General features: G+C 39.9%; 1 protein-coding gene across 4 annotated transcripts in view; it reads right to left on the bottom strand.

Annotated features, from left to right (window-relative positions):
- The window catches only part of ZWILCH (zwilch kinetochore protein), a 38,927-nt gene that overhangs the window by 19,406 nt on the left and 4,268 nt on the right, over nucleotides 1–15,253 (bottom strand). For 2 of the 4 annotated variants that reach the window (XM_036266524.1, XM_036266551.1), the window contains exons 3-8: nucleotides 14,012–14,107; nucleotides 11,035–11,153; nucleotides 8,686–8,885; nucleotides 8,117–8,187; nucleotides 7,412–7,567; nucleotides 5,389–5,460 (exon numbers count right to left, since the gene is read on the bottom strand). In XM_036266524.1, the coding sequence (XP_036122417.1) occupies nucleotides 5,389–5,460; nucleotides 7,412–7,567; nucleotides 8,117–8,187; nucleotides 8,686–8,885; nucleotides 11,035–11,153; nucleotides 14,012–14,107 (714 nt within the window). The remainder of the gene's footprint in view (nucleotides 1–5,388; nucleotides 5,461–7,411; nucleotides 7,568–8,116; nucleotides 8,188–8,685; nucleotides 8,886–11,034; nucleotides 11,154–14,011; nucleotides 14,108–15,253) is intronic. The other 2 variants (XM_036266533.1, XM_036266542.1) reach the window with 2 other exon arrangements.

Genomic DNA, 15,253 nt, shown 5'->3' with positions numbered 1-15,253 from the left:
AAAGTCCCAAGCCACAAAGCATGGTCCTGTCCCAAAAACTGAGATGCCAGTGGTGTTCCTGTTGAGAAACAATAAATGATCATTAGAGTGGTCCAGGAGGGAGGTGATAAGAGCTTTAACTAAGAGAGAGAAACTTCAAAGAAAGAAAAGAGCAGGCCCTGGCCAGTTTGGCTCAGCAGTTAGAGCATCGGCCCACGCATGGACCAGAGAGTCCTGGGTTCAATTTCCGCTACGGGCACATACCTCAGTTGTAGTTGGTCCCCGGCCCTGGTTGGGGTTGTATGGGTGGCAACCACTAGATGTGTCTCTCTCACATCGATGTTTCTTTCTCTCTCTTCCTCCCTCTCTCCCTCCCACTCTATCTGAAGATAAATGCAAAAATAAGAAAAGAAAGAAAAGAAAAAATCCTAACCATTTATAAAAATACAGAGGATTGAACTTGGAGAGGTTATGTCCCTATGTGTATCTAAGATTCTGTGAATTTATAAGGGAGCTTATAACAAAGCATGGAATTTCTTTCTTTCTTTTTTATTTTTTTATTTTTTAATCCTCATCCAAGGACATTTTTCCACTTTTTGTACAGACAGAGTGGGAGGAAGAGAGAGAGAGGGAAACATCGACGTGAAAGGGACACATCGAGTGGCTGCCACCTGCACGACCAACCAGGGCCGGGGACAAACTGCAACCGAGGTACATGCCCTTAGCGGGAACCGAACCCGGGTCTCTCCGGACCGCAGGCTGACGCTCTAACCGCTGAGCCAAACTGGCCAGGGCTCTTTCTTTTTTTTTTTTTAAATTGATTTTAGAGAGGGGAAAGGAGAAAGACAGAAACATCAATTTGCAGTTTCACTTATTTATGCATTCATTGGTTGATTTTTTAAATATGTTTTTGAAATTTATTTTTAGAGAGAAGGGAAGGGAGAGGGAGAGGGAGAAACATTGTTGTGAGACAGAAACATCAGTTGGTTGCCTCCCATATGCACCCCAACCGGGTACAAAACCTGAAACCAGGCATGTGTCTGCACCAGGAATATAACCCATGAGTGACCTTCCAGTGCATGGGATGATGCTCAACCAACTGAGCCAGACTGGCTAGGGCCAATGATTAACTTTTGTATGTGCCCTGACTGGGGATCAAACCCACAACCTTGGTGTATTAGGACAACACTCTAACCAACTGAGTTGCCTGGCCAGGGCCACAAAGCATGGGCTTTCAAGTTAGATAGACAGACATATATTTGAATGAATTTTGAACCAGCTCTTCCACTTACCAGTTGCTGATACCTCAGGCAAAATAACTAAATCATCTAGCATGACATGTTTGGCACACAGTAGAGTGGCAGCTTCCACTGGTGGTAGTAAGTAGTGGTGACAGAAATAGTTCTTACTATGGTAAAATATGTTGACCCATGAAGAAAATGTGTTTGACTAGATGGGTCCACTTATATGTGATTTTTTCCCCCTAATAAATAGAATAAATGTATATTTTCTTCCTTATGATTTTCTAAAATTTTTCTTTTTTAATTTTTTTTTTTTATCCTCACCTGAGGACATTTTTCCATTTTTTGTACAGATAGAGTGGGAGGGAGAGAGAGAGGAAGAGATAGAGAGAGAGAAACATCGATGTGAAAGGGACACATCGAGTGGCTGCCACCGCACGACCAACCAGGGCCGGGGACAAACTGCAACTGAAGTACGTGCCCTTAGCGGGAACCGAACCCGGGTCTCTCTGAACCGCAGGCCGACGCTCTAACCGCTGAGCCAAACCGGCCAGGGCTAAAATTTTTCTTTTTTATAGCTTACTTTATTGTAAGGATATAGTATAATATATATAACATAAAAAGTGTGATAATTGACAGTTTATGTTATTGGTAAGGCTCCCAGTCAACAGAAGGCTATTAAATAGTTCAGTTCTGGGGGAGTAAAAAGTTATACATGAATTGACAACCATGCAGGGAGTGGGAGGGAATGTGCCCCTAATCCCCATACTATTCAAGGGTTAATGTATAGGGGAAATTGAAGAAATAGTAAAACCATACAGGGGTTCCTAGTTTGGAGAAGATTTCATGTTTCATTTTGGACATACTACACTGAGTTTGAGAAAACAACCCTCTATTCAACTTGGAAATAATTTGGTAGAACTAGGAAAGATGGGAACTAGAATCAGCTTAAAGAAAGGGTCTGGCCCTGGCTGGGTGGTTCACTCAATTGGAGCATTGCCCTGTACACCAAAAGGTTGTAGGTTCAATTCCTGTCAGGATACATTATCTAGGTTGTGGGTTTGATCCCTGGTCGAGGCCCATATGGGAGACTACCTATTGATGTTACTCTCACGTCAATGTTTCTCTCTCCCCCTTCCTCTCTTTCTAAAAATCAATATAACATATTCTTGGGTGAGGAATAAAATAGAAAAAGAAGGGACCTGGAGTTCCCTCATAAAGGCATTAGTCAAAACAATGAATGTGTAAGCTCTTTGCGAGATAGAGAGAGAAGGGCAGAGACATGAGGATAGAATTATGATGGTGGCCCACAGTAACAGTCTTGGAAGTGGAACTTTCAAGAAGAAAAGTGAGCCCGGCCAGTGTGGCTCAGTGGTTGAGCGTTGACCTATGCACCAAAAGGTCGCTGGTTCGATTCCCAGTCAGGGTACATGCCCAGGTTGTGGGCCCGAGCCCCAGTGGGGGGCATGCAGGAGGCAGCCAATTGATGTTCTCTCTCATCAATGTTTCTCTCTCTCCCCCTAAAATCAATAAAGAAAAAAAAAGTTTTTTATTTAAAGCCCTGGCCAGTTTGCTCAGCAGTTAGAATGTTGGCCCACAAACTGAAGAGTCCCAGGTTCAGTTCCCGCTAAGGGCACGTACCTCAGTTGCAGTTTGTCCCCGGCCCTGGTTGGGGTCGTGTGGGTGGCAACCACTCGATTTGTCTCTCTCACATCAATGTTTCTCTCCCTCTCTTCCTCCTTATCTCCCTCCCACTCTATCTGAACATAAATGCAAAAATGTCCTCGGGTGAGGATAAAAAAAAAAAAGAAGAAAAGAAAGGTAGAAAAAGTACAAAGTTTTGCACAAAAAGGGAAATAGTAATAGGAAGAAAGAGATTTTAGAATGCTTGGTACTACACTAGATGCTGAAGGCACAACAGGGTACCTGGCACTGAAGTCTAGTAAGGAAGACAGGTAAGTCAACAAATCATTACGATCAATAAACACTCTGACAAGAGGTATGTGTGGAGTTCTATAGCAGTACAAAGCACAGGCATCATAACCCATTCTGGAGGGTCAGTGCAATCATCCTAAACAAAAGATGTCACAGAGAGCTCATCCAGAAAATAGGTGGGAGAAGGACACAACAGGTGATCAAGACACACACACCAGAAAGTGACAAAGTGTAACAGAATTGAGCTACTACAAGCAGGGAGTTCAATATGGCGAGGGTTGGGGGTTCAGTGAGAGTGAAAGTAGGGTGTTAGGTTAAGCTAAATAAATAAGTAGGTGCCAATAGGAACGTAGAAAGATACCAAAAGTCATTAGTCATCAGGGCAATGCCACATCACAAGATACCACTTCATCCCCACTAGGATGACTATAAACAAAAACAAAAACAAAAGTAGAAAATATCGCCCTGGCCGGTTTGGCTCAGCGGTTAGAGCGTCGGCCTGCGGTCCGGAGAGACCGGGTTTAGTTCTCGCTAAGGGCACGTACTTCGGTTGCAGTTTGTCCCCGGCCCTGGTTGGTCGTGCGGGTGGCAGCCACTCGATGTGTCCCTTCACATCGATGTTTCTCTCTCTCTCTCCCTTCCTCTCTCTCCCTCCCACTCTATCTGTACAAAAAATGGAAAAATATCCTTGGGTGAGGATAAAAAAATAAATAAATAAATAAATAAATAAAGTAGAAAATATCAAGTGTTGGCAAGGATACGGAGAAATTGAGCCCCAGACACTGCTAGTAGAAATGTAAACTGGTGCAGCCACTTTGGAAAACAGTTACAGTTTGGTAGTTCCTCAAAAACCAGTTACCAGCCCTGGCCAGTTTGGCTCAGCGGTTAGAGCATTGGCCTGTGGTCCGGAGAGACCCGGGTTCGGTTCCCGCTAAGGGCACGTACTTCAGTTGCAGTTTGTCCCCGGCCCTGGTTGGTCGTGCGGGTGGCAGCCACTCGATGTGTCCCTTCACGTCGATGTTTCTCACTCTCTCTCCCTTCCTCTCTCTCCCTCCCACTCTATCTGTACAAAAAATGGAAAAATATCCTCGGGTGAGGATAAAAAAAAAAAAAAAATCAGTTACCATATGACACAGCAACTCCATCCAAGAGACATGAAAAGATATGTCACACAAATAGATGTACATGGAAGCATTATTCATAGTAATCAAACAGTAGAAACAACTAAAATGTTCATCAGCTGATAAATACATAAAAAAATGTGGTATATCTATACAATGGAATGTTATTCAGCAATAAAAAGGAACAAAGTACTACAGAAAGTACATCAGTGCTTGCCAGGAGGTTGATGGGGTGATGAAAATGATCTAAAATTAAAGATGGTCATGGTTGTACAACTCTGTAAGTATAATAAAAACCAATGAACAAGTGAAATTTATGGGATGCAACTTATATCTCAATAAAACAGTAGGAAGGTAGGAATGTAGGAAGGGAGGGAGGAAGGCAGGCAGGCAGGCAGTGACAGGAAATAACTGACCCTGTACACCAGACTAAGATACTTAGAATTTCTACTGCATTAAAATGTGGCAACCCCTTGAGATTCAATTTGTAGGGTGGAGCTAAAATCACTGAAACATAATATTTTTTTCTTTTTTTATTATTTTTTTCTTTATTGATTTTAGAGAGAGAGGAAAGGAGAGGAAAAGAGAGCTAGAAACATCAATTGGCCACTTCCTGCACCCCCCTCCCCCCCACTGGGGATCGGGCCCACAACCTGGGCATGTGCCCTGACTGGGAATCAAACCTGCGACCTCTTGGTGCACCGGTCGATGCTCAATCACTGAGCCACACTAGCTGGGCTGAAACATAGTATTCTTTAGCATCAATCAAAACCCAAGTTATTAACAAGCAGATTATATATGCATTTGAAATAAATTGGCAGCTAATCCACCTGGAAAGAGAGAAATCCATCATATAAACAAAAATCAAACACTGTAGTAAAAAAGGCAGAAGAATTGTAGCTATTAATGATCTAACTAATGTTCCCTTTAACTGTAAGGACAACTACCACATAGTAGAATTAAACTGCCCAAATTGCCAAGAGTATCCATTGCACACATAACATTTGGAACAAATTCTGAAGAACACAAAACTAAGTAACAATGGTATTAGCAAACATTTTTATGAAAACATGAGATTTAATGCAAGTTACAAATTCCAGAAGGATACTCACAAGGAGAAATTTCAGTTCTCTGTGAAGATGATTCAAAGGACTTCTGGGATCTCCCGATTCCACTTTAATATTCTAAAAAGTTCCCAAAGTCAGTTTTCACTGGTAATCCCATCTTCTTGGCATAAGGGTCATAGTTACTTGCATTTCAAACTACCCACACATTAAAAAATATATTTTATAAAGCACTAATGAATTGAAAAAGTAGGGCAAAACTTCATTTAGAACATCTTACTCAGAGATATCATGGATCCTGCCCATCCCAATATAGTAACCTAAATTCGGGCCATCATACCGTTTCTATACCACAATTGTACCTACATGGAACAACTACTCCCCTTACATGCTCTCCTGCTCTCTCTCACTGAATTTCCAAAGAACAAGTAGGACAAATACAGTGTTCAAGACTCAATGATAAACTTAGCATTACCACACACCAAAAATAACTGCCCCCCCCCCAATAAAAAAGTTTCTTACACTCCTTCTAACTAAATCAACAGTGTGCTGTCTCACCTAGAGGTAAACTTTTAAAATTCTAAGACATTATTTTAAAAGAAGGAGGGTGAAAAAAAATTTAAAAATAAATTATGTTGTATGTAAGTTTCTACTGAAGGAAAAGCATTAAAAATAAGCTTATCCATAATCCCACCACCCTGTGGGAACCACTACTAACACTATCCAGGCTTCTGTGTACACATTTTATTTTATTTTTTTATCCTCACCCAAGGACATTTTTTGATATTTTGTTCAGATAAAGTAGGAGGGAGGGAGGGAGAGAGAGAGAAACATTGACGTGAAAGGGACATATCGAGTGGTCACCACCCGCACAAACCAACCAGGGCCAGGGACAAACTGCAACCGAGGTACAAGCTCTTAGTGGGAACCAAACCCAGGTCTCTCTGGACTGCAGGCCATCGCTCTAACTGCTGAGCCAAACCGGCCAGGGCTGTGTACACATTTTTAAAAGACATAATCAAGATTCTACTATACATTCAATTTTGAACTATCTGCTTTTGTCTGCTTAATAATGAACATTTCCTATTATTATTAAAGACACTTTAGCCCTGGCCGGTTTGAGCGTTGGCCTGCAGTCCGAAGAGACCCAGGTTCGGTTCAGGCTAAGGGAACGTACCTTGGTTGTAGTTTGTCCCTGGCCCTGGTTGGGTCATGCGGGTAGCAACCACTCGATGTGTCCCTTTTACGCCGAAGTTTCTCTCTCTCTCCCTCCTACTCTATCTAAACAAAATATGGAAAAATGTCCTCAAGTGAGGATTTTAAAAAAAACAAAGACACTTGAAATGAATATTTTTAAGGAATGTGTAATAGTTCATAATGGAAATTTAGTTAAGTCATTTCCCTATTAAATATTCAGGTTTTGTTTTTAATAATTTGGAAACATAGCTATACCACTGTAAATAGCTTTGTACATATATTTTTGTTAGTAATTCTGATTAATTTGTTAAGACAATTCCTAGAAATGTTACAGGGTGAAAAGGTTCAATAGTATAGTAATTCTTCATGTACTATCAATATATACACTCTTTGAAGAATAGCTAAGATGACAGAGATGTAAAGTACAGCACAGGGAACATGGTCACTAATATGGTAATAACTGTACAGTTCCAGGTGGCTACTAGACTTACCAGGGGAATCATTTATAAATCATATAAATGTCTAACCACTATGCTGTATACCTGAAATTAATATAATATTAAATGTCAGCTATAATTGAAAAAAAAAAAAATTAAGAATAGCAGAAATGATATCACTTTGATAATTTCACTTGAGTCCCAACTCAAGAGACTTTATTAATCACTAGAAAACTCTTAATTGCAGTGCTGTGGGCAATTGATAGATGAGATCACCTAGCAAAACCTCTACTGGCTTCTCTGGATACTTCAAGGGCCAGCTGTTAGAGCTCGAGGAGGGCTGAGGCTGGGACTGGAAGCAGGCAGCACCAGCAACAAGCAAGTTAAAAGTAAACCTACACTGAGTAAACTCAACAGAAAACAGGGCTTGCTCCTACCAGAGTTGCAGTTGAAGAGAGTGGAGGAATTTGAAGAATCTCATCCACAGGACTCCAGGAAATATCTAAAGTGACCGTGGTTTGTGATGTGGGGACTGTATCATCCAAGGCAGTGGACTTCAAGAGCTCATACTGGGCAAAGCCCCTGGCTGTGACCTGAAAAGAGTGCATCCAGTACATCAGTGGCTATGCTTTCACATAACCAAAGGCCCATTTTCAAAACTACTTTGACTCTTTTCCCAAAAGAAGAAAAAGTACTATACTTTCATCCCAAATGGAAAAATAAGACAATCACAAAGACTAGCATAAAGGCATTAGCTGATATGAAAATAAATACATTTTTTCTTTTTATCCTCACCTGAGGGCATTTTTTCGTTTTTTGTTCAGATAGAGTGGGAGGAAGAGAGAAGAAGAGACAGAGAGAAACATCGATGTGAAAGGGACACATCAAATGGTTGCTACCCACATGACCCAACCAAGGTCGGGGACAAACTGCAACGGAGGTACATGCCCTTAGGAGGAACTGAACCCGGGTCTCTCCAGACCGCAGGCCAACGCTCTAACCACTGAGCAAAACCGACCAGGGCAATACAAACATTATGATACTACAGAAAAATATGTAGTTATATAAGGAGTGAAAAAACTCTTTATACTAGGAAGGCAGGTCAATAACAGTTTGAATACTATGAGAAGACAAATACTTACAGTAGACAAGTGATGTCTTTTCTTATGTGAATTTTTTAAGTCTTCAAGATTTATAGAATAATTTTTATCAGCTATGGGACATGAAAGGAAAAAAATTAAAGGTTATAATTCAAAATTACATCTTAACGTTAGAAAATTCAAATAATAGTTGAAGTTAAGTTTTAAATCACAGGTGAATAAAATGTTGATAAAAGAATGAAAGTGGAACAAAGCTCAATATACCAAAAATATAATTGTATGCCTACTATGAGATTGGAGTTATATTGTCATTATATTCAATTTTTGATCCTCTAATAAAAATTTCCAAAAATATACCTATACAAATCAAATGAAACCCAAACAAAACAGCCATAAACTCCTGTCCAGACTTTTGGAGATCTGTTTCTGGAACATCACCTATATGCTGCAAGTTATACACTAGACCAGATTCATGGTAGCTAACACAAGTTCCACTGTGTGCACTTCCCTCTAAACAATATCAATTTTCAGAAAAAACCATAAAACAATAACTATCAAAAAAATAAATATATACCTATATACCCATAAAAGTAGTAAAAGTGAGCTCTCACCTTTACAACTGACCACATATAAGTCAATTCCTGTAATGCTGTTATTTGTTGCAATAAGCTCAGCTCCTAGCCAACAGGTCCCTTCAGGATCTGAACTGTCACACCTTACCCAAAGGGGAGGAAGGGCAGTAACTGGCCGATTAATCTTCAAATGGGTCATATTAGGATTGTGAGCCATGGTGTAAAGTCCAATTAACTGCCTTAAAAACAAGAGTAGAAAAAATAAACTATATGTAGAGATTGTCAATCAGCCAAGAATTTTCTTTTCCAGAGATATCATGAAGGGTCTCCCAGAAACAAAAATCTGAAATTTCATAAATATTTCACCCAATGAAGAAGTGAGAATCAAGCACACAGGCAGACCAAGACTCACGCACCAGAAAGTGACAGAGTGACAGGTTCGGCGCTACTATGAGCAGGGAGTTCAATACAGCAAGGGTAGAGGTTCAGTGAGAGTGGAACTATGGTTTGAGACTAAGCTAAGGAAATAAGTAGGATATGTCAACTATATGTCAGTAAAGCTTGGGGTGGGGAGAGAAAGTAGGAGTCAATAAGCACATGAAAAGAGGCCTGAAGTTATTAGTCATTGGGACACTTACGGAAATTATAATATGGACTGTAAATTAGATTATAGTGTGGTAACCATGTTAAATTTCCAGATTTTAATCACTGTTCTGTGGTTATACAAGAGAATGTACTTGTTATTAGGAAATATATAGTGAAGTACTTAGGGGTAAAGAAGTACAATGTCTCCAACTTACTAAAAAAATTGTGAGTGAGAGATGTGTATATTACATAGACAGTGGGAATGGGAGAGTAGGAAGAGGAAAAGGAGGAGGAGGAATAAAAGAGAGAATGGCAAAGCAGATATAGCAAAATGTAAACAATTGGTGAATCTAGGTAAGGACATACAGAAGTTCCTCTATTATTTTTGTAACTGTTCTGTAAATTTGAAAGTATATAAAAATTAAGTTACCAAAATGTGGCTTAAATTTTTTTTTTAAAGAGATGAAAACTACCCTGGCCGGTTTGGCTCAGCGGTTAGAGCGTTGGCCTGCGGTCTGGAGAGACCCGGGTTCGGTTCCCGCTAAGGGCACGTACCTCGGTTGCAGTTTGTCCCCGGCCCTGGTTGGTTGTGCGGGTGGCGACCACTCGATGTGTCCCTTTCACATCGATGTTTCTCTCTCTCTCTCTTCCTCTCTCTCCCTCCCACTCTACCTGAACAAAAAATGGAAAAATGTCCTCGGGTGAGGATGATAAAAAAAAAAAAAAAAAAAAAAGAGATGAAAACTGAATTTATTGCCAACAGATGTTCAGGAAAGGAATTTCTAAGGGATTGCACTTCAAAAAGGAAATACAATAATCCCAGAAGGAAAGTCTGAAATGCAAGAAGAAATGGTGAGCAAAGAAACGATAAGCATATGGGTAAATCCAACAAATACTGGCTGAAGAAAACAACATAAATAAATAATGTTTAAGTTGTGAGAGAGAAAAAAGCCAAATGTGACTTGATTTTTATCAAGAAGCCATAAAAGAAAATGTTGATTAATTTAACTACCTAAAAATGTTAAAAGCTTCTAAATAGCAAAACAAACAAACGGTCATAAAGGAAAGTTGCTTTGTGAATGTTATTACAGTCATTATTTTCATGACTATATCCTCCAGAACTCCTTGATAGCAAGGACTTTTTGGTTTTGGAGGTGGGGGAGGTCAGGCAGAGAGAATTGCATATGTCTACACAGAGAGGAGAAAGGAAGTGAAGCTTGCAAGGCAGAGAGGCAGCAGGGTTTCTTACAGGGTGAAATCATTCCTCATTGGGCAGGAGAGCCCCATGCATTGCAGGATGTTTACAATTCATGGCGCAGGCCAATAGCTCCCCTCAGTTATCATGATCAACAAAAAGTACCCGTGTAATTTCCAAATGTCCACTAGGCATGGTACCCTTGGTGGAAGACCACTGGACTAGACAAGGAAGGCTCCTTCCTATGTGTCACTCAAAAGGAATTTGGATATTATCATGAGGCAATGAGAACCGCTGAGGGATTTATAAGCAGGAAGAAACTTGATCAGACTTTTTTGGCAGCAGTGAGAAAGAAAGATTGGAGAAGAACCAGATTAGACACAAAGAAAACATTTAAGAAGCAACAACAAATGGTATAGGAGACTGGAGGAAGGGACAATCACTGCAGCCTTCTTGGTAGACAGTTAGGTATATATATCTAGGGGGAGAGGGAAGGAAAGAGGGAAGATCTGGGATAGATACATATTTTTCCCCAGTGTTTATAAGAATGCTTCAATTTAAATTCCTACCCTCCACCCCTATTCCTACCTCGATCCTAAGAACCTTACCTTGCCCTCCCAACTGGTAAAGCAAGTGGTCCAACATTCTCACCAGTAGAGAAATCAGAAACAGCAGTTTCTTCAGATTGTAGCTCTTCAACATGACTTGTTTCTTCCCTTTCTAAAGGCTTTAAAAAATGTTTTTAAATTATGTAACCAGGTAAAAGAACACATAAAATAACAGTCAACTTCACTGTGCTAGAACATAATACACTGATTTCTAAAACCTTAAGCAAAAACTACTGGGCTATGACAAGAATCATAGCTACAAACCAGTTTGTTACCAGCACATCTTGCCATCAGAAGTATTTCCACTGTCTTATCAAAAGATATTGCTCTAGCCCTGGCCGGTTTGGCTCAGCGGTTAGAGCGCCCACCTGTGGTCCGGAGAGACCCGGGTTCGGTTCCCGCTAAGGGCATGTACCTTGGTTGCAGTTTGTCCCCGGCCCTGGTTGGTCGTGCGGGTGGCAGCCACTCAATGTGTCCCTTCACGTCGATGTTTCTCTCTCTGTCTCTCCCTTCCTCTCTCTCCCTCCCACTCTGTCTGTACAAAAAATGGAAAAATGTCCTCGGGTGAGGATAAAAAAAAAAAAAGAGGAAAAAAAAAAAAAAAGATATTGCTCTAAGTTACTACTGATAAAGAAAGCATCTGATGTCATTAGAAAAAAAAAGTGCTCCAACATGTACAAAATGAGCTAAAGATAAAATACTAAGGGACATCCATGGGAGACTCCCTGATTTTGTCAGATTCTTCAGTCCCAAAACACGAAGATTCCTTAAAGCTATTCCTCTTAGGGCTATTATCAATTCTCATTTGTGTTACAGGTTTCTGGTATCTATGTGTTTCTGATATCCATGTGTTTAACTAGTTAACTAGCTCAGTACTGCCAATAAGAACAATAATTAGGAGTTAACATTTCCTGAGCATTACTAGGTACCAGCTACTGTTTTAAGTTTTCTTTTATTCTCATAAAAGCCATCACAAACGTCTAAATTCAACCACAAAATTCACCTATAATTATTTTCCATGCATTTATCCACCATAGAGAAATACTAATAACACTCATTCATTAACTTAAAAGTAGCTCCCCTCCTCAGAAAGGAGCTTTCATGCCCTGGCCAGTTTGGCTCAGCGGTTAGAGCGTCGGCCTGCGGTCCGGAGAGACCCGGGTTCGGTTCCCGCTAAGGGCACGTACTTCGGTTGCAGTTTGTCCCCGGCCCTGGTTGGTCGTGCGGGTGGCAGCCACTCGATGTGTCCCTTCGCGTCGATGTTTCTCTCTCTCTCCCTCCCACTCTATCTGTACAAAAATGGAAAAATATCCTCGGGTGAGGATTAAAAAAAAAAAAAGAAAGGAGCTTTCATGTGTGAACATTTAAAATAAAGAGCTCCAGCCGGGTCAGGGCACATGCTCTATCCCCAGTAGGGGGCGTGCAGAAAGCAGCAGATGGATATCTCTCTCTCACATTGATGTTTCTATTTCTCCCTTTCTCTCTCTCTAAAAAAATCAATAAAAACTATTTAAAATAAATAAATAAATAAAGAGCTCCTTGTTCACCACAATGACTGTCCAGACAGAATGAGGGTCCTGAAGCAGACAGAGATGTCCTTTTAAAAGAACATCCATTTTCCCCTATTGGAGCCTGTTTCTATCTACTTCAGGAAGTGATGTAACCAAAGGAATGGTTGCCTCACACAACCCAGTAACATGATAGCATTATCAGCACTCAATAAAAACCACAACTGCCAAAACACCCTAATTAAAACAAAATTTTAAGGTTATAATTATACAGTGATACAAAAATAAATAAAAAGTTCTCTCTTGTTACAGTTAAAAAACAAAATTAAGTAGAATGTCATGAGTCATAGTTACTTATGCTGTGCTGTTCAATACAGTAGCCACTAGCCACATGTGGCTATTGAGCACATGAAATTGGCCAGACCAAACTGAGATGTAAGTGTAAAATACATACCAGATTTTAAAGTAGTATGAAAAAAAGAACTTCAAATATCTCATTAATGATTTTTATTTTAATTTGGTGTAGAAATGATCATTTCAGATACATCAGATTAAATTTAAAAAACCATCACTATACCTAATTTCAGACCCAGCAATCTCTGGGTATTAATTACTGTAAAGAAAAGTTATATGCAAACAAAAATCTGTACAAAAATTGCCCTGGCCAGTTTGGTTCAGTGGTTAGAGCGTCAGCCTGGGGTCCAGAGAGATCTGGGTTCAGTTCCCGCTAAGGGCATGTACCTAGGTTGCAGTTTGTCCCTGGCCCTGGTTGGGGCCTGTGGGAGGCATCCACTCGATGTGCCCTTTCACGTGCATGTTTCTCTCTCTCTCTCTCTCTCTCTCTCTCTCGATTCGTCTCTCTCCTTCCCACTCTATCTGAACAAAAATGGGAAACTGTCCTTGGGTGAGGATAAAAAAAAAAAATCTGTACAAAAATTATTATAGCTCTTTTCATGATCACTGAAGACTGAAAACCCAAATGTCCTTTAAAGGGTAAATGGGTAAACTGGTATATCTACACCATGAGACACCACTCAGCAATTAAGAGACACACACAACCTGGAAGACTCTCAAAGGCATTATACTGAGTGAAAGAAGCCAGCCTCAAAATGTTACACACTGTTATTCTATGCATAACATTCTTAAAAGTAAATTTTACTGTATAATTTCATTTATTATTCTTTAATGAGGCTACTAGAAAATTTAAATTACATATGTGATTCACATTATATTTCTATTGAACAACACTGTACTTACTGCTAAACGAATTAGAATCTGCTTTTTAAAATATGCTGACAAAAAATGTACTCTTCCTCTCTCTCCCTCCCACTCTACCTGAACAAAAAATGGAAAAATGTCCTCGGGTGAGGATAAAAAAAAAAAAAAAAAAAAATGTACTCTTGAGATTATTTCCACGAAACCAAATTTGGCTATCAAGAACAGAACCACAAAGCCCAAGCTCTACTTACCACTTTTTCCAAGATGAATACAACATCATTTTCATTTAGAATATTTTTCAAAGGATTTGGTTGGCCTTTGCCAATCAACTGCACTTGGACATCAGCCTATTAAAAATAGGTAATGTCAAGCAATGTTTTATATGTTTAATATTTGTACATTTAAACACATAAAGACCAATTCTATGCGATTAAATGGAGAGGAGAATTTAAACAAGACATAATGTTTTAAAAGAGTTCATTTATGCCCTGGCCGGTTTGGCTCATCAGTTAGAGCATCAGCCTGCGGACCAAAGTCCCAGGTTTGGTTCCCACTAAGGGCAAGTACCTCGGTTGCAGTTTGTCCCCGTGTGGATGGCAACCACTCGATGTGTCTCTCTCACATCGATGTTTCTCTCACTCTCTTCCTCCCTCTCTCCCTCCCGCTCTATCTGAAGATAAATGCAAAAATGTCCTCGGGTGAGGATAAAAAAAAATAAGTAAAAGAGTTCATTTATTTTTTTGCCCATGTTGTTGTTCATGTTTAGAAAATGTAACTCACATATATATATATATGTACATATATATATATATATACACACACATGCTTCAAAGGCCCACCTAAAATGTACCCTGCCTTATAAAGCCTTCTTTTAATTAGCATCATACTGACAGCCTTTTCCTGTAACCATACTGTATTTATCATTATGTACCACAAAATTAACCCTTTACAAAATATTATCCTTTCTTCTAATGAACAATGGAATTTAGAACTTTATCAGTTTATAGGAAATGTATAGTCTTTCACTCTAATTACAATATATGTTTACTGTAGAAAAGTTTGAAAATAAATAGCTAAAAGGGACTTTTGCCCTGGCCAGTTTGGCTCAGCGATTAGAGTGTCAGCTTGTGGACTGGAGAGTCCCGGGTTCGGTTCCCACTATGGGCACGTACCTCGGTTGCAGTTTGTCCCTGGCCCAGGTTGGGGTGGTGTGGGTGGCAACCAGACGATGTGTCTCTCTCACGTCAATGTTTCTCTCTCTCTTCCTTCCTCTCTCCCTCCCGCTCTATCTGAAGATAAATGCAAAAAAGTCCTCAGATAAGGATAAAATATAAAAGAAAAGAAACTTTTATTTTTAATATCTTTATATTGATTTTAGAGAGAGAAAAAGAGAGAGGGAGAGAGAAACATCAATGTGAGAAACTGGGGATTGAACCTGCAACCTGGGCACGTGCCCTGACAGGGAATCAAATCAGAGACCTTTTGGTGTACCA

Source organism: Molossus molossus, unplaced genomic scaffold (genome assembly GCF_014108415.1).
Source record: "Molossus molossus isolate mMolMol1 unplaced genomic scaffold, mMolMol1.p scaffold_m16_p_1, whole genome shotgun sequence".
Classification (NCBI taxonomy): Eukaryota; Metazoa; Chordata; class Mammalia; order Chiroptera; family Molossidae; genus Molossus; species Molossus molossus.
This window is presented reverse-complemented; position numbering and strand designations above follow the sequence as displayed.